This window comes from Apus apus, chromosome 19 (genome assembly GCF_020740795.1).
Source record: "Apus apus isolate bApuApu2 chromosome 19, bApuApu2.pri.cur, whole genome shotgun sequence".
Classification (NCBI taxonomy): Eukaryota; Metazoa; Chordata; class Aves; order Apodiformes; family Apodidae; genus Apus; species Apus apus.
The window spans coordinates 3,513,444-3,540,551 of record NC_067300.1 but is presented as its reverse complement, the minus strand read 5'-3'; the positions used below and the strand labels follow the sequence as shown (position 1 = coordinate 3,540,551).

Sequence of the window (27,108 nt, the reverse complement as noted above, 5' to 3'; positions counted from 1 at the left end):
AATAACACCAATAAGATGTGACTGAAAACCCCATAAATTACTAGGCAAACTTAAAGGTAGATAGAAGTTCTGAAGCGACTTCCCAGCTGTGTCTCAATACATCTATCAGTCTTTACTCATCTCTTTTCATATTAATTTCTCTCCCCCTCCCTTCTTTTTTATTGATCTCTGCATCTTTTTTATTATATCCTTCTCTTTCTTCAGCATTGGTGAGCTAAATCAATGCATAATGCACAGCACACTCAACAAAAGGAATGCAAATTAAAGTAGCAGCTCTTTTTCACTGTCCACACATATATCCAGGTGCATGTGTACAAGGCTGGTGTGGAGGAGAGTGCCTACCAAGGACAAGGTGCTCAGAGGCTTGTTAGACACCCATTTCTCAACAGTGTGGGGGGAATGGATCAAGTGCTAAAAAGCTCTGGGTTCCCACAGCTGCAAATCATGACTCTTATAACTGGGGCCTGTTTTATACAGGGCACACTGGCTGGAACTTGTCTGATATCTGCGGTTATCACAAAAAAATCAGTGATCCCAGGAATAATTGAGAGCAAGGGGAAAGAAAAGCAGTCAAGAGGTAGGAGAGGAGTGCATCAGTCACAGCAGACACTGCTTCAATAAACTTGTCTCCTGCAAATCAAAAGGCAAAGAGAAACTTCCCCTGTGGGACCAAATTCTGGGTGGGGGGAGAGGAAAAATATGCAGAACCTGCTATGCAAAGTGAGGGGGGGGGGGAAAGGAAAAAATTCAGGATGGGGAAGGGTGAGTGTACTGCAGAACTTAAAAAAGGAGCACTGCCAGATGCTTTCATTAATTAATTAATTAATCTCACTGTCACTCTTCAGCATGTTGCAGGAAGAAAACACTATTAATCTTATCTGTTTTCTGTTACTTGGCTGTGTTCAGAGAAGGACAGGACAGCCTGACAGTAAGACCACACAGTTTTTGTCCCTGCCTCCCTCCTTCCCCCACACCCCTCCTCCCATGGCAGAGCAGATTGATCCACTGTTATCTGATTAGAGAGGGAAGGAGGAGGGAAAACAACACTGAGGGGGAAAAAAATGTCCAATTTTATTACAGGCACTAGCACAAAGTGTCTCGAGAGCCTTGTGCCATTTATTCAAAGGAAAGTTGGACCAATTAAAAATCTCCATAAACCTCATGTTCCTAAAAGGCAAAGGGAGCAAGAGAGGCAGAGCGATACCTACAAACACCTGGCTGCATCCTTGGAGATGCCCAGAATTCAGCTGGACATGACCCTGAGCAACATCCTCTAACTCTGAAGCTGGATGTAACTTGGAAGATAGCCCTCCTTGAACCAGAAATCTTCAGAAACTCCTTCAAACCTCATTTTTGCTGTGATTCATATCTCTAAATCTAAAGCTTTATGGTGCTTGCAGGCTCTGTTGTATTCATCTTCTACCAAGTGAGGAGCCTTGCATAGTCTCTGCTTTGGAAGGAAGAAGCCTGCTTGGGCTTTGCTATCAAACCTCCTGCAATGGAACCTCCTGCAATGGAACCCCCCAAGAATGCTTCTTCAGCCCTGCCTTTGCAAACAAAACATTTAGTGATTCTTTTTAGCCATGTGGGACCCAAAATCCTGCAGAAAATTTGTCACAAGCAAGGCATTCACTGTTGTGGTTAGATCTGCTGAAGTCTAAAGAATGCCGTGGGGTAGTTCAGAAACATGCCTGGAAGGAAGCATTTACAAGATCAAACCCTGAGGCCCCCAATTCAGCAAAGCCTCCAAACATGTGTTTGAGGCTCACTGAATTCTTTGGTGAAGAGGAGTGATTCCCGGGGCTCTAAAAAGCTACATAATACAGCGAGAACATCACTGCAAAAATAACACTGTCTGAGATAATTACTTGTTGTCCTACAGGATTATAACATGTGTTAGTCTTGTAAACATGGAAATAAATTACACTTATTTTTCTGTGCTACTCATACAGGGGCCCAGGCATTCTGTGGTTTCCAAGAAAACACTCCACCAGCCTCAAAGAAGACTTTTGTTTTGCTAAAGGCAGAGGATTCAGTCTGATTATTAGACTATGGAGAATGCTGAATTCCTGCTCTTTAAAATTATTTATTATGTAATATGTACAGCCACTTGTGGAAACTTGTTTTTTCCCCAACATCTTTGTTTTCTGGTGAGATTTTAATGCTTGATATGTTAAAACAGAGTCAGCACTGTTCATTTTTCTGGAAGATTGGCCAGCAGTTCCTTTCTAGCTCCTAGTGCCCTAACTCTTGGTCATCCAGCACTCATAAAAGCCAAAGGGCTTGTTTCCCAGGTATTACCTTCCCTGAAACTTTCTAAGGACTTGAAGAAGGCAGAGATTGCCCCAGAACAGCAGCAGCTGATCTACCCCTGCAGACCCTCTGTGCACACCGTGGCCATCCCTGCCACAGCAATCATGGCATCACACTTGTGAAGTCACACAAGAAAACATTTTCAAGGTCTGCATCGATTCACCTTGCCATGGATTTGGTTAATCTGCTTCACCTGAGTATTTCACAAACACTTCGATTTTATTCATGTTTGTAATCCAGGAGCTGTGCGAAACCATGAACTTCCAAAGCTCCTTGCCAAAAAAACAACTTGTTACCTCTGGAATTCCCCTTTCCTTTGCAACAAAAGCAAATCTGAAAAATCACTTCCTCTGGAATGGCATAGAAATATCTGTCTGCATGTTTTAGTTGCTTCAGTTTCTAACCCTGTTGATGTCTGACAGGCTTTTTCTACTCTGAATCACCCTCCTTGCTGATTGTGGGCATAAAGCAGGCAGGACACCCGTGTGTGGGCCAAGGCTTGGGATATCCCCTCTTACTCCTGTCCATGGACTTATTTGAAGCTTGATGAAGCTGCTGCCCCAGCCCACACAAACCAGTTTCCTTGAGAAACAGTGTACACCAGAGGGGACCTGGGTCATGGTTTAACATAACATTGGGGAGTGGTCAGAGCACAGACCTGGACCAAGGAGCTCAGACCTACTGCTGAGGAGGGTGATACAGATGCAACCATACAGCTCCAACCCAAAGCCTTGCTGGAACCAGCCTTGCATTACGCCTGACTTTTGGAGAACCCAAAATATTTGCATAAGTGTTTCTCTCACTTTCAAAATATGACTAATCTTTCAGTGCTTGAGGTTCTGATGCAGCAAGTTACTTTAAACACAAACGTAACTTCAAGACCACCAATAGTCACAATTAGCTGCAGCATACGTACTATCAGATTTCAATAGATCAATTTACACATGTGAATATGTAAATAGCTACAACACCAAATCAGGCCTCAAGCCCCACAGCGTGGGATGCTGAAGGAAATGGGGTGTCTGTGAGGTCCTTTATGGGTTGCTCCAGACACAAGAGATAAAGGTCCGTTTGCCAAAAAGAACAAATTCCAGTCTTGCCAACATTATATTATCTGCTTAGGACTGATGCCCTGACCTGAAGGCATGGGATCACTAGGTTGGACACAGTATTTGCTTGGTTAATCCAGATAGGGAATCTCATAAAGTCTCTTGAGATAAAGCTGACCCTTTATAAACATTAACTTCGGTTTGAGGGGCTCTGCATGTTTCATCCTTCCCCAGACCACACTGAGTCCTGCTCGGGAAATGCAATCTCACAGCTCAAGGCTACACCCCAGAAGGTGCAGCCTAACTCAGTCTCCATTTCCCTCCACTGCCTCAGCATTCCTAGAGAGTTTAATAAATATGTAAAGCTCACAACTGCAGCCCTGCTATTCCCGATAGCTCGAGCATCTTCCGGCCATTGTGCTTACAGGTTTTGCTAATCAGGCTTGCAAATGAAATCTGATTAAGTAGTTTTCAACTCTGAAAAAGGAGATTAGCTAGACCTTTGATCTTCAGGTATTGATTTGCAACTCAAAGGAGGTGTGACCTCAGCTGGACTTGCTTCTGGTCTCAGTCCCTTCCCCTTTCACTCCTCCTCCTGTTTACCAGGAAAAAAATCAGTTCATGTCTTCTCACGTAGCCAGATCTAAAGCCTATTGAAGGCAGTGGAAAACCACCCACTGACTTCAATGGGCTTTGGATCAGTCCCACAATGGCTGACTTAGCCTTAAGTCCCAGGCTGTTTCAAAGCCAGCAGAACCAATTTCCCACCAAAATGGCCAGAAGCTGGGAAGATATGTTCGCCTTTCAAACCTACAAATTCCACCCTTTTTTCTCTCTTCCATGACTACTCTTCAGCTGGAAATGCCGAAAATACTATTGATTTTTCCCCTGCACTCTCCAAAAAGTTGTTGCCCACTGTGAGTGGAAGGGTTCTGAGCCAGACTTACCAATGCAGTTAAAGGATAACTCCTGCAGGCAGAACAGGGAGCAGCCATCACCATTGATCTTATTCATATCATCACATTCTTCCCCCAGGTCTCTGTAGGCAGGGCACACAGATGCAAAAAGAAGTGAGATGGTTAGTGGCAGCATCCCAACAATCACTGCAACCCTCTGCAAACCCCAAAACCCTGAAAGCCAGTACAGTAGCTTTGAGAGCCAAGCCTTAAAACACCTCTCCATTTCTCCTCCAGTCCTGACTTTCATCATTCCTGGTTTATAAGCTTGCCTGGCCACTTCTCTCCTGCACATGTGGTCACCACTTACTGTTCCCTGATAAGGATGTGAGCAACTTCCTTCATAGCTGGTGTGGCTGCAACTCATCAGGTGTGGAAAAAGAGAACAAGCATCTCTGAAACTCTTTGTGTTAAATCTGGAAGGGCCAAACTGTGACCTCAGCATGGTAATATCACAGCATAAAGCTGCTGCTGGGCTATTCCAGGTAACAGCACTCAGAGAAGAGCCAACAGGGAGCAGGTGGCATCAGGGACAGGGTCCTGCCTTATTCCAGCATACATACTTGCAGTGGTGTGGGGAGAAGAGTAGGAACTAGAGGAGAAAGGGGTTGCTACAGCTGCATGTGGGGCCATAACCAACCAAGCTGTGACAGAATCTGGTTCCTGCTCACTCCTGAGGCAGCTCAGCTATTGTTCGATGCTTGCTGCAAAGCCACAAGTGATGTTTGAGGAATGTGCAAACATAACAGTAAGAGGAAAGTAATGGAAAGCAAAATTAATCTTTCTCCACCTCTCTCTCCATACTGCCTTGGATTCATGTCATTTGGTTGTTCTCTTTGATTTACCTGCCTGTTGAGCCTCATCCTCGGAATACGTGCTGCCATATATAATCTGACAGAGCTGTACTATGTGACTACTGATCAGCTTTATTTCAAGCAAATAATACTGGCTGGATTAAGCATTTGCTCATTATTATTTCCATCATTTGAATAATTATCTAATGCCAAGAAGCTTTGGAACAGGTGGCCTTAAGGGTCAAAACAGTAAAAGAATAAACACAGTTGTGAATGATTGTTTTACGTTGTCAGTGGTCTGGGGATTGGCAACAGGAGAGGGAGGAACTGATTGAGAACATGAAATTCTCAGCACCTTCCTTCAGAGGCCAAATCTGTCACCTCCAAATGCATTCCAGCTCTGGTGGTCAGGCAAAAAAAGGTTGCACCAGGAACCTGGCCCACAATATACAGAGGTTTAATCTTGTCCACCAGCTGCCAGGGACATGGGACTTGATGTGTAAGGACAGCATCAAAGGCTGTGTGAATTTTTCTAGCACTTACTTCAGCTCCATATAGGAAATGTCATATACATGTATAAAGATACGGATCCAGGAACAATCAGCATGAAGAGCATACAGCATACTTTCATATTGATCCTGCTGTCTGGACTCCATTATCTGTATCTCTGTCTGTATCTACTGGTGCCAGGATAGCAGGGCCTAAGTTCCAATTAAATGTCATCATCCTGGTAATCATCAAGCACATGAGTCATTATCCACAGATGAGAGCCAGTTTAAACTAAGGAGACATCAGAGCTCATCAATTCCTTTCTAGTCTCGGATTCTGTCTGAGGAGATGTGCCCAGATTTATCTGTTTGCTCACTCCAGACTTACATTTGGATAATCCCATCTCCACAATATCCACTCCCAGAGATGTACACCAGTGCAGGGGAAGGTTCACTCTCCTCCGCCCCGGAAACAGTGATGACCTGGTATGTGTATGTGGTCCTGTCACTCAGCTCCCTGCAAGACAAAAGGAAATAGCAAGGGATCAGTAACACAAAGGCAACAGCAAAGGGCTCTATTCCACTCTCATAAGATCCCACCTGGAGTTCTGTGTCCAGTTCTGGAGCCCTCAACACAACAGGGACATGGACCTGTTGGAACGAGTCAGAGAAGGGCCACAAAGATGATCAGAGGACTGGAGCAGCTCTCATACAAAGACAGGCTGGGACAGTTGGGGTTGTTCAGTCTGGAGAGGATAAGGCTCCAAGGAGACCTTGTAGAAGCCTTCCAGTGCCTGAAGGGGCCACAGGAAAGCTGGGGAGGGACTGTTTAAAAAAGTGTGTAGCAATAGGATGAGGGGAAATGGACTTAAACTAAAGCAGGGTAGATTTAGATTTGGAAGAAGACCTGGATGCTTTCCTGTGTGATGTACTCCAGGTGATCCTGCTCTGGCAGGGGGGTTGGACGAGATAATCTTATGAGGTCCCTTCCAACCCCTAAGAATCTGTGATTCCGTGATTTACAATGAGGGTGGTGAAGCATTGGAACAGGGTGCCCAGAGAGGTGATGGAGGTCCCATCCCTGGAGACATTCAAGGTCAGGCTTGACGAGGTTCTGAGAAACCTGAGCTAGTTAAAAAGATCCCTGTGCACTGCAGGATGGCTGAACTAGATGACCTTTAAAGGCCCCTTCTAACCCCACACATTCTATGATGGGCGTTGGCTGCCAAAAAATGAAGTTTTAGTTCAATCAGGTCTTCAAAATATTCCTACCTTGTTTTGATGGGACTAATTTTTGGTTGGATGTCTTTTTTTAGGGAGCCAAATCAGTGCTACAGTCCATGCTTGGTTCATGCATAGCTCTGAAATAGGTGCACCTTCTGACTGTTTAACAACTAAACCATTTGCTCATGTAAATCACACAGTTTAGAGTGCTGCTGCTTACATCTCTACCCACTGTGGAGAGGACACTGCAGTGCCATCATGGCAGTGAGTCAGTCCCACGTGCAATAGGACACAGGAACAACATTAGAATCACAGAATCATGGAGTCATTTTGGTGGGAAAAGGGCTTTATGGTCATCAAGTCCAGCTGTTAGCCCAGCACTGCCAAGTCCACCACTGACAGTCCTGCAGCATTTGAGGAACCAGCCCTGTAATTTGACTTGGCCACTACTGCTCCTTTCTCTCCATGGCAGGGACAGCATTACCTGCCAGTCTGTGCCATAGTTCATTTAAGGAACTTAAAATACCCTGAAAAGACTGATTATTTCCTTCACAGCCTTGAGCTCAATCCAACTGCAGCTGGAGACAGTGGGAATTTGCCTATTGATTTAAGACAGAATTGGACTGGGGATGCTTCGGTGATAGATAAAGAAATTATCCACTTAATATGGGTATTAAAAGAGTAGACTTAAAAAGGTTTCTTACTCTCCAGGAGAGCACAAAAAAATAGGATCCACGCCACAGCATTGGATCACAGTATTTGCATCAAAATAGTCACAGGAAGAATTAGCAAACTCTTATGTATTTATGTAAAGCCATAATTACCTAAATCCTATGCATCTGTAAATGAGGTGTAATTTCATTATTTATTTTTTTTATATGCAATCTAAATGTTTAGCCCTTTTACAACGTCTTTTACATTATCAGAACTTAAAATGTTCTACCAAGAAGCTCATTAATGTTATCCTCATTGTGCAGATTTGTAAAGCCACAGAGTGGCAAAGACAAAATGATTTGCTCAAAGTCATCAATCAAGCTAATTGCAGAGCCCATAAGGCAACCCAGCTCTCTCCTAACCCATGCCAATCCTCTACTTACTTGCTCATATTGCCCTAATTACTGACAATAATATACATGTCTTTTTATCAGAGGAACGTGGTCAAAAAGAGTGTATTAATGAAGTGTGCATGATGAAGAGATCCATCTACTACACAGAGCAGCAAACCCACTGAACGAGGTACCCATGGACTGTAGTTACTGAAATCTTCAAGTTTGTGAAGTTATCTCCTTCCAACATTCATTAAATTAAGAAGCATGACTCAAACTGCAATAATACACATTATATTTCAGTATAAAGCTGCTCCTCAAGGACGCTGTGTATGCAAAGCAACTGTCACTGAATGAATTGCCCATGAACAGCACGGGGGGTTGAGTCTGTGTTACCACACTTGGAATGAGAAGTGAAACAAAAGCACAACACAATGGCCTTTCTCCTTACTTCTTCACCTGATTCCTCTTGGGAATTATCTGTTGTTCCTATCAGCTAAATCTGAGAGTTCATGCACAAACAGGATGTTAATTCATCTACAGATTGGGAAGACATCGACCCAGATGTTAGTAAGAGTGTTTATTCAAAGTGAAAAATGTCAAATTTCTGATTTTGAGACCTGTTGAAAATAACAGTTTAGAGAAAAAAAGAATAGATAGATAGATAGATAGATAGATAGATAGATAGATAGATAGATAGATAGATAGATAAAAAGATTATAGGAAGTAACTGAAGTGGCCAATCACACATTGATGTATAATGTTGAAGGTTTCCTCTAGATTTCACTCCCAGATAAATCCACTTACTAAGACAGGAAGTTTCTGATATATACTGATGAAATCAAAGCAAAGGCAAGCTTTGATTATTAAAGAGCAGTTATTTCTCAAGTTCTTACTCAAAACCATTCATAAAATATTTAAGATTAACAAATATACTTGCAGAAAAGTGTGGGGTTTGTCACTGGGGATCTGCTAACCAAAATGAAAAGTTCAATTCTTAGAAAAGACTGTTAGCAAAGGAGCAATTTGGGTAGCTGTAACAGCTACAAAGTAAATATAAATAAATAAAACTGTGCTGCTTTCTGGTGCACCAAGATGACACATGTGAGTGAAAACAGGAGTTTTCAGTTTCTGATTTTGGGTATGACTTCCAGTGATAGCCACAGGGGCAGAGCAGGCTTGTGGCTGAGAGCAGCAATGTGCCCCTGAGAGTGTGCCTTTGTCAGTGGGAGTGTTTGTGTGTGCTGGTGTGTACATGTAAGCAAGGGAAAACAGGACAAGTTCAGATCTGTTTATGGACAGGGAAGTTGGCAGAACATAATGGAAGAAGACATAGTACTAAACAAAGCACGGGAGAGCATATGTTGTTTAGGAATTATTAAGTGACTGAAGATAAATGGTTATGTGGGTGAATAAGACAGAAAACTGGAAATGAAGGTTATTAGGTGAGGAGAACTCTGGCATATTTAGTTGTGTGGATTAGGAATGTAACATTTTGTATGAGAAGAGGACCCTGTGGACACTGGAGAAGAGTGACTGCTGGCTTTGGTCTGATCCTGTCACCTGCTACATGCTGGGGAGATGTCCAACTGCAGCCTGCTGCTCAAAAGTGGAAAGCTCTTGGAGGAGTTTTATGTCTTGACAAGCAAATGATCCTTATAATGTACTGACACACACAAAAAAGGCCATTTCTTCTCAAAAAAAAAAAAAGAAAAAAAGAAAAAAAAGAAGGTGAACGAAGTACCTGACTCCTTATGCAGACATTTCTGTATTTGCACAGCCTGGCTTCCCTAATTTCTATACATTTTGGGTACAAATTAGATATTAATTTATTTTTGCTCTTGGTATCCCATGAGCTATGAATGTAATATCCTTTTCTTAGGTTCAAATACAGATACAGGGAAGAAAGATCCCTGTAAAGCAACTGCAGGACTGAGAGTCAGCTCTCCAGGCCCATGCAGGAGCTATGGGGTCAATTCTCCCCCTCCTCATCCCCATTCCCTTTCAGAGAGCTCAGTTGACAGCAACTTGGAGCTTCCCAACCTTCATGTGGAGGAAAGCAGAGCAACCCCAAGCTGTCACTCCTGGGCCAACACCAACAAACCAACCATGCCTAGAGGAGATAAAAAATGGGAGGATGGGTGCTCCAGAGGTGTCCTCCAGCATCCTGAAATCAGAGCTGAAGATATGCCTGGACTGGAGCACCAGAAAGCCTCCTTAGAAACGTAAAACTCAAGCCACAGCACTTTGAGCTCAGCCTGGGCTCATTCAAGTAGTGGCAAAATCCTGACTGTGCTCAATGTGGCATTTCACATCTCAACAACTGTGACATGAGATGCTTAATTCCTCCTGGACTGTTAAATAGATCCTATCAACAGCAAGTGAGAGGTTTAGCATTCCTGGTCAGTACCCACATTTTGGAAAAATACAGCTGGTAAAGAGATGATACGTGCAGTGCTGTGGGCAGTAATCCAGAGCCATAGTGAAGGAGGGAGGAAGAAATGCAGGAAGGAAGGGGGGAAAAACCAAAACAAATGAAAAAAACGCCAACACATTATTCTCTCCTATATAATTAATAGGGCACCAAGGTCAATGTTACAGACTGGATCTGGAGATGTCAGCAAGTCAAGCTCTGCTCCAAGTGGTGAGGAAAGTGTGATTTTTGACCATTTCATTTCCCTCCCACCTTCCCTGGGAGCTGGTGCCACAGCCAGAGGGGTGACATGCTGGTGCTGCTCCCCTGGCGGGCAGGGCGGGCGCACACCCCTTTGTCTGACGCCACTTAAAGAAGTGAGAGAGAAGGAGGTGAACAAACACTTTTAAATTTATATCTATGGTCTTTTAATGACCTTTTTGAGAACTGAGTAAGCCGCATTGATCGCTGCAGCTTCCGCCTGTGGGGAGGCAGTCTTATTAAAAAGCAATGACTCAAGCCCTCTGCTTAGAGGGGGAATTAGGACGTGCCATGGGAAATACCATGAGGGCAACCTTTCTGTCTGCTGTGGCGAGTGACAGATGCAGGGTCAGAAATGTAAAACCCTCTAATTCTTTTCCTGTTTTTACTGGGGAGGCTGGGCAGGGAAGCTAATCTTTCTGTCCGCCAGGCAAGGGACTTCTGCTTTCAGTTTGGGTGTTCCTGTAAAACTGACAGGAAAAATTGTATCTCTAGGAAGATGTTTGATACTCAGACCAATGTGGGTTTAAAGGATCATTGAATTTAAAGGAACATTTAATTTAAAGAATCAACATGGATGCCCTCGATTGCCAACAGACCTACAAGGGCTGACGATGCCCCAGTCACACCTGCTCTGTTCCCACTGTTGGGCAGCAGAATCTGAGGACACCACACCTGAGATGCAGATAAAGCACCAGAGGAAAGCAAACATCCTATATCTCTCTCCCTATTGCAATGGCATACATGTTTTTCCTACTACAAATAATAGCAGAGAGGGTTTTTTCAGTACAATAAAGACTTATTTCCAATGAAACTATATATATCCTTAAGCTTCTTTCCTATGAAAATTTCCCTGTCTGGAAGCAATGAAAAGAGACAACGTTCCTATTATTTAAGGACAAGATGACAACGTCTCTAACATCCCCAGTTAAATTATGGCTATCACAGACAGTGTCACGTGCAACAGGAAAATTCTGCACCTCAGGAATCCTTGTGAAGGACCCATCTTTCTTTGACCTTAAACAGTCACCAAATTCCTTAGCTCAAACAGGTTCCCTGGACAGCTTTAAGCATTCCAGAATGAGCCCTGGTCTTCCAGCAGTGTCCCCATTTCCCTCTAACACTGTCACCTTTGATTTTCTTCTCTAGTAAGGCAGCCTGGCCAAGCAAAACAGGGGATCTGCTGTCAGCAAACAGTAGTGACCTCACATCTTCACTTGTTGCAATGCTTTGGATCAGCTGGTCTGAATACAACTGCACATGGAGCAGATGAAGGTCCACACCATCTCCTGTCCTATCCTCTTTAGTCTGGAGCTGTCAAGTCCATTCCCCCCTACTGCTCACAGCCACTGAAACACACAGCCTCATTTTCAGAGGTCCTGAAATCCCCCAAACATTCACTAACTCAACAAAGAAACACTGGACTGCTTAGACATGTTTAGAGCCTCCCAGTCCCGGGCACTGAATTATTTCTAGAGGGGAAGAGCCAACACCAGTCTTTCAGTGCTACTTGGGAGTGGGTCATTAAACCATGCTGGGCTTTACCTCTTGGCAATGTCACCACAGTGTCTGAAAGTTCCCCAACCTCAGGTGCTCCAAAAGCAACTGATAAAGAGTAACCCAGGGGATGAGGTTGCTTTAGGCCAACCCAAGCAGATCTGCTCCCCAGCTCCCATCCTTTTTCCTGTATTGCTATCGACTACGACTGTTTTCTTCTTTTACCTCTTCTCTCACACACACTTCCCCTTGCCTTGCCTGGCCTTCTTTTAATAAAAATGGCATGAGAAGCACGGCAGAAGATAATGAAGAGAATTCCTGCCTGGCTCTGCAGTTGGGAGAGAGGAGTGGTGAGATGCTGTAAACAGAAAAAGGACGTCAAAAATCCCGAGCTCTTCTGCTGGGCTGTTTTTTCAGCTGCGATCCGATCTCTCACTGTTTGGATAAGCCCAGCGACATGGCAGGTGCAAAGGGCTCAAAACAAGACTTCTGCCTCTCTATCAGACACCAAGCTGACTCAGAAGACATAAATGCTGAGGAAACAGCCTTGGATGAGCTTTCCTCTCTATCCTTGATGAGATAGGTCCCAACAGGAGTGGTGGGTTTGCTCTGCACCCTCCAAGCTTTTTTATGATGTATTTATTTACAAGCAAATCCAAACAGGGTAGTTGAAGTAAAGGAACATGCATGGGCTAGATGGAAGAGTGGCCAATTTATAGTGGATTTTGGCTCCCAAAACCAGCTTAGACCTGAACCACATATTCCCAAGGAAGAACGTCAGACCAGCCAATAACCTGAACTGAAAATCTCAGCTGGATACTTGGTGGGGTTCAGCTTTGTACCATGAGGTGTCCCTACTTTCTGAAGCCCAGAGTCTCACCATTCAAAGCAGTGACATCCAGCCAATGCCCAAACTCAACAGTTGTTTTTGACTGCATCAGGAACATATTTCTACTAACACCTAAATCAGCTGCCTCCATTTTGGCAACACCATGGAGACCCCATGTATTTGAGATGGAAGTCAAAGGCTGAGAGATCCAATCTATTACGAAAAAGAAAATATCCCTGACTTCATGACATGCTTCTGTGGGACAAAGTCACGATCAACACTCATAATCACCATAAAAACAAAACTAGACTAGCACCTTTGCTCTGAAATCCAAGTCCTGTTTAGGACTCGATCACATTTGGTTTGAACAGTTGTTGTCTACACAGACAGCTCTCTTCTGTCCTTCATACAACAACCGGAAACTTTTTAAGTAGCAAACGTATAGATATATATGCAACTGATTAACTCCAGCAGACTTCAACATAACCCTCCAAGTATTTGACCTGGTACCAATTTAAAACACAGTAGCACATTTAATAAGAAACAAAGTTTGCAGCTAAGGCCTTAAAGATATTTCTTGGTTTTCTTTCTCAAAAGAAAAAAAATAAATAAATCACATGTCAGATGACAATTTTCTACTTTCATGTTTAAACAACAATAACAAATATGAATTTTTAGAAGTGGCTGATTAAAATTTAGGACCTAATGAGACTGGTTTACAAACCCTAGGATGAAGTAAACCCCTGAGGCCCAGGGCCTCATGTGGGTGTTTGCACGAGCCGGGCAATTTCAAGGCAGCACACAGGTTAAGTGTTGGAGCACCTGGTTGCTATTAGAAGCAGGAAAGGAGGGGAACATTTGTAGTGTTTGTTTCTTCACTGCTGCAACTAGCCCCTAAGCTGAGATGCGAGCTCCTCCACACCACGCTCCGACGCGGCTGCTGCAGGAGGGAAGGCTGTTGTGGTTTGGCTGAGGAAGGAGAGATCTGGGACATGAAAGGCAGCAAGGCCTGTTTCCAAGCCAGCGCTTCCCTATTGATTTCAAGGGAACGGTGCCAGTATCCACCACCTGAGGACAGTGCTCTGGTGTAGGGCACAGCAGGGAGGAAACAGTAACATGACAGGCAGGCAGGTTGGGACAGCTTGATTGCTTTAAAGGCCATCATCATCATCATCACCGGCCAGTCTTTGCCTGTTGCATCGTGCCTCTTGCTGAGCACTGCCTGATTACTCACCCCACTAAGGACATGCCAGTTGTGCTGCATCTTCTCCATACAGGGCTGCCAAGGGCAGGATCTGCACAGGCTCCAGTGCTGGTTCAGCCCACGCTGAAGGAGAAGATCCTGGCACAAACCCTGCACATGGTCTGGGAACCCAACAACTACCCCTCAATTTCTGTTTGTCAGTTACTCACTGCTGCAGCTGGGAGCATTTTGGTTGCTTCTCCCTTTGTCAGGCTCAGCTCTCCCCATGGACTCTTCCAATTTAGGGTCATCAGTTTGGCAGAGTAATGTTCTTCAGCTTCTTTGAATCCAGACCCAACCTCTAGGATTTCCTTTCAACACTCATGAGCCAAGACCTGATTTTCAGAAAGTAATACCCTCCTGTTTCCATGTAATCCCACCAAAATGGTAAACAGAGCCATGGGAGCAGACCCTCACAGCGCCTGATCCAAAGACTCCTGAAGCCAGTGGAAGTTATTATGTGCATTTTCAATAGGGCTTAGATTGGGCCCCAAGCTAACACAGATGTTTGCAGTTTTCTCTGGTTTCACCTCTACCATCCCTCATCACCGAAACTCCGGTTTGAAGGGTAAGGAGGGAGCCGTGGCCCTCCTGGGGTGCTGCTCCTCAGGAGGAGGGAGGGAGCCTGTATGTACGTGTGCACGTCAGACATTCGTGCTGTCATGCACACTGCAGAGCAGAGCACAGAGATGGGCGAGGAGATGAGGTGACTATTCCAAAGGAACATTTTGTCATTTCCCTCCTTAGGGGCTCTGTGTTTTGCTTTAAGCCACTTCAGATTATGAGAAATCCTACTAGCTGGTCTCCAGTGGGACCTTTAATGGTTTAATAAGTGAACATTACTGAACATATTTCCACTAGCCTCTTTCTAAAATCCCATCATGAGCTAATTTCCTCTGTTGTCATTACATCTGCAACTGGTCTTACATTTAAAAAAAAAAAAAAAATGTATTGCTGTGAATAAATGATCTGGTTTACTGAGCTGAGGTCTCAGGGCCAGTATTTTTAGTAGTGACTGGTAATTTGGGGTGTCCAATTCCAGACACCCTCTCTGCCTTTTGCAGAGGAAAAATGAGTTTTATTTCCATCTTGCCTCTCTTAGCAAAAAAAGCTCCAGGAAAATTTTAACACTTGAGCATCGGTGGGGAGGTGCCCAATGTCACCATGCATTTAAGAAGATCTTGGCCAGAAAGACTAAGGTGAAGTCTGGGTGAAGCAACCACACGATGGGCACACTGGGCCCACAGCATGCTCAGTGCCTTGCGTGCCAGGCAATGTGATACACCTCAAAGGCTCCTACCTTGTCTGTCACTGTGTCCATGAAGGTATTAAGAACACAAGTGTTTAAGTCTTATTGTAGCAGTGTTTTTGAATCCTTGCTTGTTGGAGTGTAGCTCCAAATATAGCAGAGACTTCAAATTTATTTCCTAGAAAAATATATTAAAATAAAATTCCCAGGAAATTATCAGGCCAATAGTTCTGTAAAAGTAGCTGAAAAAAAGCTGTACTGGCTGACACTGCTGATAAAAATGTAGGTAACACATTTTCTCCTTCTTCTGTGGTATTTGAGGCTCACTCCAAGTTTTACAAGCGAGTTATTTTTAAATTGTTGCATAACACATGTCTGTCCAATATTTCTTTCTTCAATCAAGCAAAGAAAATGCATTTGTTATTCCTGGGAGATTTCTGGTGCTTCTTATCTTATTTAGAGCCCAAAATAAAGATGCACACAAGAAGGCAAACATCAGAGAGAAAATATTATCAATGAGATAATGCACAGCCTAATTTACCACATATCTGAGACTGTTTCACCTGCAATAAATTATTTTGCCCAGCAGAAAAAGTCCTGTTTGACCTTCATTTTTTTTATTTTTTATTTTTTTTTTACTGCAGCTGAAAAATCTGCTGCTACTTCTAGGTTGAGAGTTCAAATTCTACTCTGACTGGGAGTTATTAAATACATCAATTTCTAATAGTATCTATTTGGTTAATAATAGGACAGCCACTAAGGTTCACTTTTTCAGGGACACTTGCATATGGCTAAGCTGTAATCTACAGGTCTGATCTGTCTAAAGTCTCGGTGGATCACCCAAGTGATTGGAGATGTAAATCCAATGCAGCAGCAGTCCTTGGGGAATCCTGACTGAAGCAGAGCTGCCTGAGCTAATCTCAAAGCAAAGTGTCATTCCCCAGATGGGGTAGTCCCTCTTTCCTGGCTCTTCTCGTGCTCTCGAGTCATTTGTTAGAGAGAGGCAGGTGGTTCAGGGCAATGCTACCCTCCAAAGATAGAACCAGGCTGAAAAATTCCTCTGGGTTGCCCTGTCTCAGGCTCACAAACCCACAAGGATATAAACCCGCCCTTACTACCTCATTCTTGCATCATGTGCAGCTGAGCCAGAACAGGAGCTACAGATTTTGTCAAGTGCCAGTTACAGAGTTACATAAGAAACCGCAACAGCAAAGAATCACAAATCTATCACTACAGCTGACACCAAATGGCATCTTGGCACAGGCTTAGCAGAAAAGCTGCCTCCTGAATGGGCACAGTCACTTTGTTCTTTCTCTTCTCCAGGGCAGGGTTAAAACAATTTGGCAGAGGGTTGGCAAGGGAAAAAAAAATTGCTCTATCTGTTCAGTGTGGGGCGTCAGGAAGCAGGTTTTATTCTTCCAAAAAGATAACCTGAGATCTTTAATGAAGAAAGCAAGAAAGAAGGAAAGACACCAGAGTGTGGCTTCCAGCTCTCAAATCACATCAGTAGAGAAGGATCATCCCCTAGAACACCAACACTGGTAGCCTCTAATATTTAGTTGTGAGCTCCTGGAAAGAAGGCACCTGGCATACTCCTTCTGTAAAACTCCTGGCATACTGCTGGCAGCTATAAATAATAACAACCACTACCTCAGTATTTAACAGCACAAGACACGTGAAGGAAAGATGCAGGAACAGTTGATGGAAAATAAGTAGTTTTTCTCTTCTTTGCTTCTCAAGACATGGATGTAGAGCAGGGATACACACTCATGTCTGGCTCAAGGAACAGAGTCAGGCGTCCCTGCTACCTCCCTGCCCTCACCCAGCTCACTGCTGCCATGAGAGCCAGAGGTGAGGCTACACTGTTTGGGAAAGGAAAGGATTTCCCCAGAAGATGTTGGCAGTGAAAATGCTGCTGGGTGAAGGAATCTTCTTCCCACCAGCACTTCACCTCTGTTAGTGTCAGATGAGCCCATGACCAGTTTCCTACTGTTGGAAGGGAAGGCATTGGAAAAGCAATAATTCCATATTTTTCTGTTCTTTCATCAAGAGAGATTTCCAGGTTCATTAAGCAGAAACAAGGCAATCAATGCCAGCTGCACAGGAAGGAGCTGACAAGGCAGCCAAGTCTTGAGAGAGCTTCGAAGAGCTGGGAAGATGGGCAGTGCTTGCTAGCAGGATCATTGCTGATCTCTGCACCTGCTCTGCTGTCCTGCACCAGCTGAAGATTTAAATTCCCAACATTGTCAAAACTGACCACAGGCAGCACTGATACACTCAAAACAGCTTTGTCCATACTGCACTGCAAAGTAACATCAGGGAAGCTCTTAGGCATGAGCAAGAAAGCATGAATAAGAGTAAATTTGTTCTTGTTATAGCTTGGTAAAAATATTTTCACTGGAAATGAGCTGTGAACTTTCATGTGCATACAGATAAAGATCTATAATATATTACCAGAGATGAATAATATGGAGAATTGTGTAATTATGGGAAAGAAACCTCCTCAATGCAGAGTAGAGAACAAATGCTTCCAGAAATGGCAGGTCTCTGGTACTTCTGGGTGTGAGAGCAGGCATCAAATACTGAGGGACTCAAAAGAGATGGCACTGCTTTGCACTTAATTCTTACAGCTGTAGTGAGTTGGATTGAAAGAGATATTTGAGTGGAAATGCAAATCTGTTTTTCAGTTACCACATTGAGGTTAAGTAACAAACATTTTCTGCAAATAAAGATCTGAACCCTAGAAGTCCAAGTGTCTGCAGACAACAAAGAATTGGCTCAGTCAATGCAGAGAAGGATGGAGTTATGAAGTAGAAATAACTAGTTCACATGGCTGGATATCTCAAAATGGTGCATGTGTTTGTATAAGACAATCTTATGCATGTAGAATCAAGGAATTCAGAATAAGCTGGGAGCTCTTCATTGCAAGTGAGAGGGGAAGCAGCAGATGGTTGTATTTATCCAATTTCAAGACATCTATGAACCATCAGTGGGATGCATCCACAATAAAAGCATAGTAGGTCCTTGCATGCATCAAGGCAAGACATTCCCAGGGTAGCTGGGGAAGTATTCCTGCACAAGGACATCTGGAATACCATATACAGCTGGGAATCCAGCTGTGAAGCATGCTGATATGGCACAGACAAACTAGCAGCTCTTGCAGATAAATCTGGGCGTGCAAAGTGCTTTCTTAACATTTCAGTCCTATCTTAAGACACTCCTGAGTATTTCCTGGCATATCAAGAGAGATTTGACATCGTAACTGTGGAGGAGGGATAAGCAGAAGATGGTGATAATGTGGGCTTCAACTTTTGGTGTCAGGAGAACATCCACCCAGAGATCTGTATCTTGTTTGGGTGGAAATATGGTGTTAATTATCTTCATGACAGATGGATTTGGCAATTCATTTCAGCTGCTTTAGATCATACATTCCTCTGGCTGGTAGACCTTCAGAAAACAGAGAAACAGATCTTCAAGATGAAGGAAGGAATGCCATAATAAGGACAGATGTTGTAATGAAATTTTACTATTGTATTCAGCAGGGACCTAGGTTTACATATCACCACTGTGATATTCATATTTTTCCAGTTCCTCTATTCATCTGGGCCTGTATCATGTAAAGTCTGTCTCCCTGTTGAGTTTAGGGGCTAAAAGGCATATCAATAATTGCTGTAATGAATTATTGGTCATTATGAATAGCCACTGCTGATTCTTCAGCCTCTTTGATTGATCATATTTGTAGGAACCTTCAGACTAAGACCTGTTTTCCATCTCATTCAACTACACAATAATCTGGGGTTTCTGACAAATCAGTTGTCACGTGCCCTTCAGACTGGATGCCAGTAACAAGTGGCAAGTGCATCAATACCAGCAATTTTGAAACTAGCATTTTGGATAAAGTACAAGTTTAAAATACATGAAACATGAAGGAGCCATGAACAATGCCCCAGCAGCTCTCCAGCCACCTGCAGTCACGAGGATGACCATTTCTTAGTCATTCTGCCATCACTCCAAGAGGTTCGAGTGAGATCTGCACTCCATGGTCATAGACACAGAGCTGAAACCTGCTAAATGACAGAGTTTTCAAGCTGAGCACTGGATGGAACTCCTGATTCTAACAAAATATTGGAAAACATTGTACTTACTTAAACAATTGTAGACAGATAACAACCAGTACCCTCCAACTATTATCTAAGAACAGGAGAGGTTTAGCCATAGAATGTAGGTTTAAAATAGGCAAAAATGGAAGGAAAACACGTTCCCTATATGAGAAAATGCAAGTTTCTCTCTCAGTCTCTTTTTTTTTTCTTTTTCAAGCATGAACACAGTATCTGTAGGTGTCACTTAGGTACTAAAGCTCTAGTCAGAGTAGAAATGGCTCAGATGAATATATCAGAGGAAAACATACTTGCTTCTCACTGATGTTCAACTCTGCAAAACCAAAACTCACACCAGGGCTTCATGCTGGGATTCTTTCTGAGGATATTTCAGTCAATGCCTTTGTCTTGATAAAAGCCTCCAGGTTAACAGCACAAAGACAGCCCAATCCATCGCCGTCCACCACATTTTGAGGTTTCCTACAAAGTCTGTTGCAGAAAAGTTGGGGAAGTTTCCAATTCTTGGAAACTTTTCCAGTTATTTTGACAACTTTCCAAAACTAACCTTGGTGTCTGTCGGCTCAGCCTGCCAGCAGGGAGAGCACAGATCTGCCAGCACACCCAGCTGCTCACTGCTCCCAAGTCAAGCTTCAGAGAGTGCAATGGGGAACAAGGGCTGCTCACCCCTGATTGTCCCAGTGATACTGACACCTAACTGTACCTGTGACATCCTCCACTGAGCACCTCCTTATGGGCACTCACTCCTCATTGAGCTCAAGCACCAGTGGTTGCTACAAACAAGTGCAAGAGCAACAATTGCTTTCCGACTGCAACGATGTGAGAATAAAAGCATCACAGTAAAGGGCAAAGCAGTTGCCACATTCACCCTTGTGACTCTCTTGCACGTTATTTCTAGTGAACAGCCAGAGTGAAAGTCAGAGTGAAACCCTCTACATAAGAGCACAACTCAAACTTGGGATTAAGTTGAGAGCTGAGACTGTGAGACTTGCAGATGAGGCTCCTTCCTTATCACTTGCTGCAGTGTGAAGACTCAGCAGTTCTGTGCTGCACCTGGCCTGACCTCTTCCCACACACACAGCGATTTATTTAGCTTTCTGCTCTGTTCCTAGGCTCTGATTCTCATTTTGTATCACAGATATCAGCAATTCTGGCTGATCATACTCCATGTAATTGAGTGTATGTTTCTTGTTTTCTGTGAGGTCCAAGGATAAGGCCCTGTCCCTTAGAAATGACTGTTAGACTCAGCTTCAGCCATGAGTCGAGATTAAAATTTAGCCTGAGAACAGAAGGTCTGGCATTATTTTGCATTTCTTAATAGAAGCTTTTCACTGTTCCAGTTATTTACTCTCCTCTGTGGAGCACCCAGTGCTGACTAGGCAAGGGTTATCCATTAAAGGCCCTCTCTTTGACAGGAAGAAGGTAGGAGAAATTATTTTCTTTCAGCATCGCCACACCTGGGGAAAGGATCTTGCTCACAGATAACAGCACAAGCAAATATTTTCTTTGGGAGAAAAAGTGAAAGTGAAGATCAAGGTCAGAGGAAGCAAGAGTAAAGATATGTGACTACCTTCAAACTAACCTTCCATAGAACGTGTGGGGGGGTCAGTTTGTTTAATATGGAAAACCTGCAAAAGCATGAAGGAGAGGTAACTGGCTTGGGGCTTACAGAGAGATAAAGGGGCTGCAAGGTCTGGTTGCACAGATATGCTGGATTCCAGCTGTACACAAGGAGACAAACAGGCTGATGCAAACAGGCTGAGAGAGATTGCATTTACCTTTAAATGTGGATGTATATAGGAACACAGCCCCACGCCTCTCTCCCTGACTCCCCTAAAGCACCTTCCCTTCCTTCCTGCTTAAGCAGCGTAAGGACTGTGGCTACTCTTTGCACAAGGTGTTAATGGAAAATTCATCTTGCTTTTGCCTCTACCAGATACCCACAACCCCATGAAGAGTTTCAGTGAGTTGGCTGCATCTCAAGCTATGGCCCAGCAGCAGCCTGGACATAGAGCACCAGCCTACAACTCTGTGTGACCCCCATCAGCAGAGGGCAGGGGTCAGAGCTGGGAACACAGGCTATCCAGGATTAAAGAAATCATCCCACTTTTCAAGATTTCAAACACATGCTGAAGTCTTGAATCAAAACCAACTACAAGTGCTTAAGAGTCTGCATTTTTGATTCCTCACCCAGTGACTAAAAACTTCATTTGAGTTTTCCAGGCATCTCATGGAAGCTCACTGGCAGGATTTCCCTGTACTCCCTGGAAAGACACAGATGACCTGAGGCCAGCTAGACTAGAGGGTTTGGTTTGGGTTTGGTTGGAAGGCTGGCTGGGCCTCCAGGAGCATCTGTTTCTGTCTACTGATCACAGGTAGAGCCCAGAAAGAATAATATGAATTTTATGTCTGTTTTTTATGGAACTAGGTGAGATATACAGACAGGTACAGCAATGTTACCCCATGGGATTTATCCAATGACGCACAGGAAAATTGTCATTAATCCCTGGCTAATGATTTAAGTATTAGAGCACCCTTTCTCCACAGCTGGCTGTAAGATAGAAGTCACCCACAAAATCACAGCAAAAGACAAGAGATAGAATTCAGAATACAATTTACATTTGGGGCTTTTCTTCTCTTATTCTTTCATATTTTGGTAAGAATTCAAAACTGGACCTGTTTCTGTGGGAACTTGTGCTAAGGTATGCAAATATTTCAAACCAAACCAGTCCCATTTTCCAGTGACAGTGGGCCAGGTTTCAGGCAAAGATGCTTTCACAGCAAAACCCTGGGAAAATTCACCATTTTCCATGTTTCCAATATGCCAATATTCATGTCATGTTAAGTGCCAGTAATTGTTGGAACAAGGCTACAACCCAAGAAAGCACTTCAGCACATGCTGAAAGTTATTTTAGCACATGAGTAATTCAGTGATGTCCTAGGTTTTTGTTTTATATTCACTATTGTTAGTTACCTTGAATTTTTAAATCCACAGGGACATTTTGCATCTTCTGAGCTGCATAATTGGCCCATGAAAGGGATGGGAGATTGTGATTACTGAATTGTTAATGAATCATTTTTATTATATTTAAATATGGTTTAGAAGACCATAATGATGTATGCTTCCTTGATATTAGCTGTACTAATTAGATCATATTTTCTAAATTAGAGTGCAGTTTTCTTAGCAGGTTTCCTTTTATCTGGTGTTCATTTTTCAAAAGAGCTTCATGTTGTGCTCACAGATGAGTGAATCATTTCCAGGGAATCTTGTAATACAAAAATGTTCTTGCTGCTGTAAAATGTCTATGGGTACATCACTGATCTCCTTGAAACCATCAAATATTTTGAAGCTGGACATTCCTCAATAATCGTGTGTTCCATGACTAGGAGAGCATAACTGCATCTGGGATTAACGAGTCCTTACCATAAACTAATGCATCTGGCATGTTTGCTGTGTCAGAACAATCTCACTCCAAGACAGTTTGCTCTGGTGACACATGAAAGCAGAAAATGAAAGTGGCTAAAACACAATACCTGAGCATGCAAGTGTATTTTTTTTGCTTCAGCACTGAAAGCCAATCTGTCTCTTCTCCATAAAAATACTGCTTTCAAAAGATTTCTACTTCTAAGATTTTTATGACCATGTTACTCCAAAGGTCCTTATTTAGGTTATTTTAAACATTTAACTTGTCATAGCTCAGATAGTTAGCAATACCCTTTCTGGTTAGGAAAGCCTGAATTTCATGTCTCTGCTCAACTAGCCTGGAAATGTCTGAAAAACTATCTATGAAATCTCAGGCTTTTTCACCTGAGTGTGACATTTATATTTACAGAGAGAAACTATAAGGACATCCTCTCTTGGTGATACTTGGTACTTCTATCTGGCTCAAAAAACGAACAAACAACTGTGATGCTGGACATTAACTGGATGAGAAGAACAAGATACTGTTTTGTCACCTAAAGAGTCTATTCAGCTCTCTGGAAAGCAGTACTTACGTATCAACGAATCTCCTGCTGAGGTTTGAGATGACAACTGGAGATCCAGACTGGAAAGGAGGATCCCGAACCACTTTGTACTGGATGGGTTTGCAGTCTGCACACAGTGTGCTGTGGGGAACAGAGCTCAGCATGGCAGCATCGATTTCCAGGTGCTCATCCAGAGTGTAGATCTGGATCCCATACACCTCCTCGCCTACTTGTCCTGCATCCAACTTTATGGTCAATGGGATGTCACAGAAGATGTTCTGCGGCCCAAGAGAAATGTTCTTCCCGCTGACTGTGAGCAATTTGATGTCATTCACAGCTCCACTGGAGTCCCAGTCTGGGGAAACAAATGTTACCCAGACTGTGAGGGACTCTGGAGTCAAGGGGTAACGGAACTCCAGCTGCAGGTAGCAGCCCTGAGGCTCAGGACAGGCTGGGGGCACCGTGTGTTGGTTGACTGCTGAGTTGGGGCTCCATGTTCTGACACTGGATTTACAAGGCTGCTCAACATCAGGGTGCCCTAGAAAGAATGAAGGAAGAAAAGACAGGGCACAAAAGAAGTTAGAGAACATGGGTTATCATTGGAATCAGTGCTGAAAGACAAACTGGTGGCAGGAGAACATATCTGTCCAGGAAACTATTTATTTCCTTGAGCAGAAAAGGCACGGCCAGCATGGAGAGCAAGAAGATAAAATCAACGTCTCCTGGCCGGGCGGGAGATGCAAACCCAATTTAAGTGTCCAGTTGGACTGAGACCACACAACACACTGTGCCAGTGCATCTGGTCCAGGATTTCCTATTTCTAGTGCCTCCCTCCGAGCCAATGATATTTTCTACCTCTTCCACTTGGTACTTTACCAGATAATCAGTCCCTTTACCTTCAGTTCACCTCTGTGCTCCTACTTATTCCCTTGCTTGTTCACTCAAAAATACGACCTTTTTCTCTTATCTTTAACAGAGACAAGAGCCTTTGTTGGTTCCAAGAAGCTGTTGCATTGTGCAGTTGAGGGACAACTCCTCAGTCATTTACAAGCTAAGCTAGCACATTGTGTAAGACTCCTTTTTTTTGGAGTCACATGGAGCACAGGTCTGAGCTGTCTCTTTGCACTCATTGTGATGAAACAACAGGCACTTGTACATTTCTCACCACTGGCCATGTTCAACTACATGGGAGGTATTACTAAAAACTAATGAAAGCCACAATGCTTGCTGGGTTCTCAAATACTATGGTAACATTACAATTTGGCACAGAGACATGAACTGCAAGATCCAAAGAGGTCAGATGGGTGGAACAGTTGGTAACAGAATCCAGTGAGAGCTATAAATTCCCTCTTCCTTCCCAAATAATCACACAAAAAAGGAGCAAACAGGACAGAGGGAAGGCGAAATACAGAAAAGAAGAAAAGGAAAAGTAAAGATAAAGAAAAGCACTGAGAGGAAAGAAATGGAGAAGGCAGAGGAAAAAAAAAGGAGACCACAGCTGTTTGCAACCGAGGAAGAAAGCAAGATAAAGCACTGGGCAAACACGAACAAACAGGACATCACTGCTAATTCAAAGAGAAAAGGGCAATGTGTGAAGGTTATTCTTATTGTCTGTGATCCAATGAAGTGTTAGAAATGTGCCTCTTTTGTCAAGGATAAACAGCACAGGGAATTTTCCTGTCCATACCAAATGAGCCCAGACTCAGAATAGATTTCCTGGTATCTCAGGCAGTCCTCCCCAAAACCCAACACAGTTGTCCTGCAGATGCACAACTTCTAATGCTTCTCCATCACCTGCACTTGCCCCAAGCCCTCCTGTCCTCCTCACATGCCACAGAGCTATTGTTCCTCACAGAAGCACAGCATCTGCAGAGACCACAGCAGTGAGAGGTTTTGAAGCAAGCCAGAGTTCCATTTAACACACTCAAGTTGTTTTTGTTTTTTTTTTTTTTTCCCCTGGCAAGCTTGCAAGGACTGTATAAAATCATCTGGAGTAGTCAGTGCCCCATTGGACTCACGTTATCTCCCATCACTTGCTGCCACCTGCGTGTGCTCAGCTGGGCCCTTCCGTGACTTCCTCACAGACTCACAGCGAGCTCCTGGCTGCAGCCTTCAGAAGGTGGATTTTAACTCTACTATCTCAGAGAGCTTTGGAAAGATTTGTGAATCTTATCACTGCTGTTTCACAGATGGGAACACAGAGTTGATTAAGGGCTCACAGCCTAGTATGTTTTCAAAAGTAGTCTCCACTCAGGTGCCTCCAAATTTACCTCTGCCAGTTGAACGCCTCTGTAAGATTGAAATAACAAATAAACCAACATGTTTTGGTAGAGCAGGGCATGATGCCCAGAGTTAGGTGAATTGAACTCAGCCTCTGGGGAGTGTAATGTAGATCGTGACCAAATTGGGAGCTCGACTGTAGTCATCCATCGACTAACCCTCAATGAAGTTGAGATAGACAGTCCCTTTCTTAAATATCATCAGACACTTAGACCTGGGTAAGAAATGTTTAATTGTGGAAAATGATGCAAACCTTATTCTGTGTCACTCCAGATTTCTAGAGATGGGTAAATAGTATGCAAATTACAAATATTTGTATATAAAAAGTAATGGTGCAGTAGTCATCCTGCCCCTGTGCACTCAGGTTCTGAAATCTTTAAAGTTAGGAGATCATCAGTGACATCAGTCACAGAACAGCACCTCATACAACATCGTGCCTTGCCTGGCACAAACAAAATGCCAATGTGAGGTTTGTGAGGAGAAGCCAAATCCCATCTCTGGATAGAGAACAAGGGTGGTAGGCTGGGAGGGAGCCTGCCCCCAAAACATCAGCTACAGCTACAGCCTGCTGTGTTCCCCAGTTAAGTGAAGTGGCTGGGATGAATGTCCCTCCCTTAGCCCATCACACGGACAGAGGTTGGACACACTTGTAGGGGGAAGCCAGCTGGCATCAGCAGCCACTTGGGATGCAGCCACTGTCACAACTACAATTCACCTGACACATTTCTTATGTGGTCAAGACAAAGGGACCACCCAGTGGGACTGTAATGTCCAACTGAGACAATTCCACTCAAAAATATAGAAGTAATCATTCTTGAGTGAAATACTGGCCACCAAGAAAGGCAGAGCCCTAGAGCAGCATAAGGCAGCAAGATTTTGTATTATATTCTCACACTTCTTTCAGTCAATAGTGAGCCAGGCAGTAGGAAGCCATTGGTATATGCACATATTGCACAGTAAGCAAAGGTACTTACTTGGGTTTGAGCCAAAATCACCTTTCATACATAAAACCCCCTTTGACCGAGTTGGGGAGGTGCTGTAAGGTTTGTTTATCTAGCTGGTGCTGCTGGTGAGAATCCAGGTAAGTTAAAGCTTTCTTCCTCTATGGTGAATTCAAAAAGCAAATCAGAACTGCTGATCTCCTGTGCCTTCCCACATCTGCTGCCAAGGAGGCTGCAAATGGCCTCTCATTCAAGGGGCACAACTGCCTGGGAAAAAAATATCTCAGCCCGTTAGGCTGGACCCTGGCTGGGGCATGAACAAGACATGAGGAAGAACACAGTCCCCTTTGCAGAGCTCTGTGATGTGCACAACTCACACACAGTGCAGAGCACAGCTCACATCAGCTACCAGGGGTAACTGTGCACATAACAAAGCTACAAGAG

General features: G+C 43.6%; 1 protein-coding gene across 1 annotated transcript in view; it reads right to left on the bottom strand.

Annotated features, from left to right (window-relative positions):
* PAPPA (pappalysin 1) overlaps positions 1–27,108 on the bottom strand; it is a 179,581-nt gene that overhangs the window by 81,050 nt on the left and 71,423 nt on the right. Inside the window, exons 7-9 of the mRNA XM_051636912.1 lie at positions 23,474–23,981; positions 5,989–6,117; positions 4,310–4,401 (exon numbers count right to left, since the gene is read on the bottom strand). Coding sequence (XP_051492872.1) covers positions 4,310–4,401; positions 5,989–6,117; positions 23,474–23,981 — 729 coding nt within the window. The remainder of the gene's footprint in view (positions 1–4,309; positions 4,402–5,988; positions 6,118–23,473; positions 23,982–27,108) is intronic.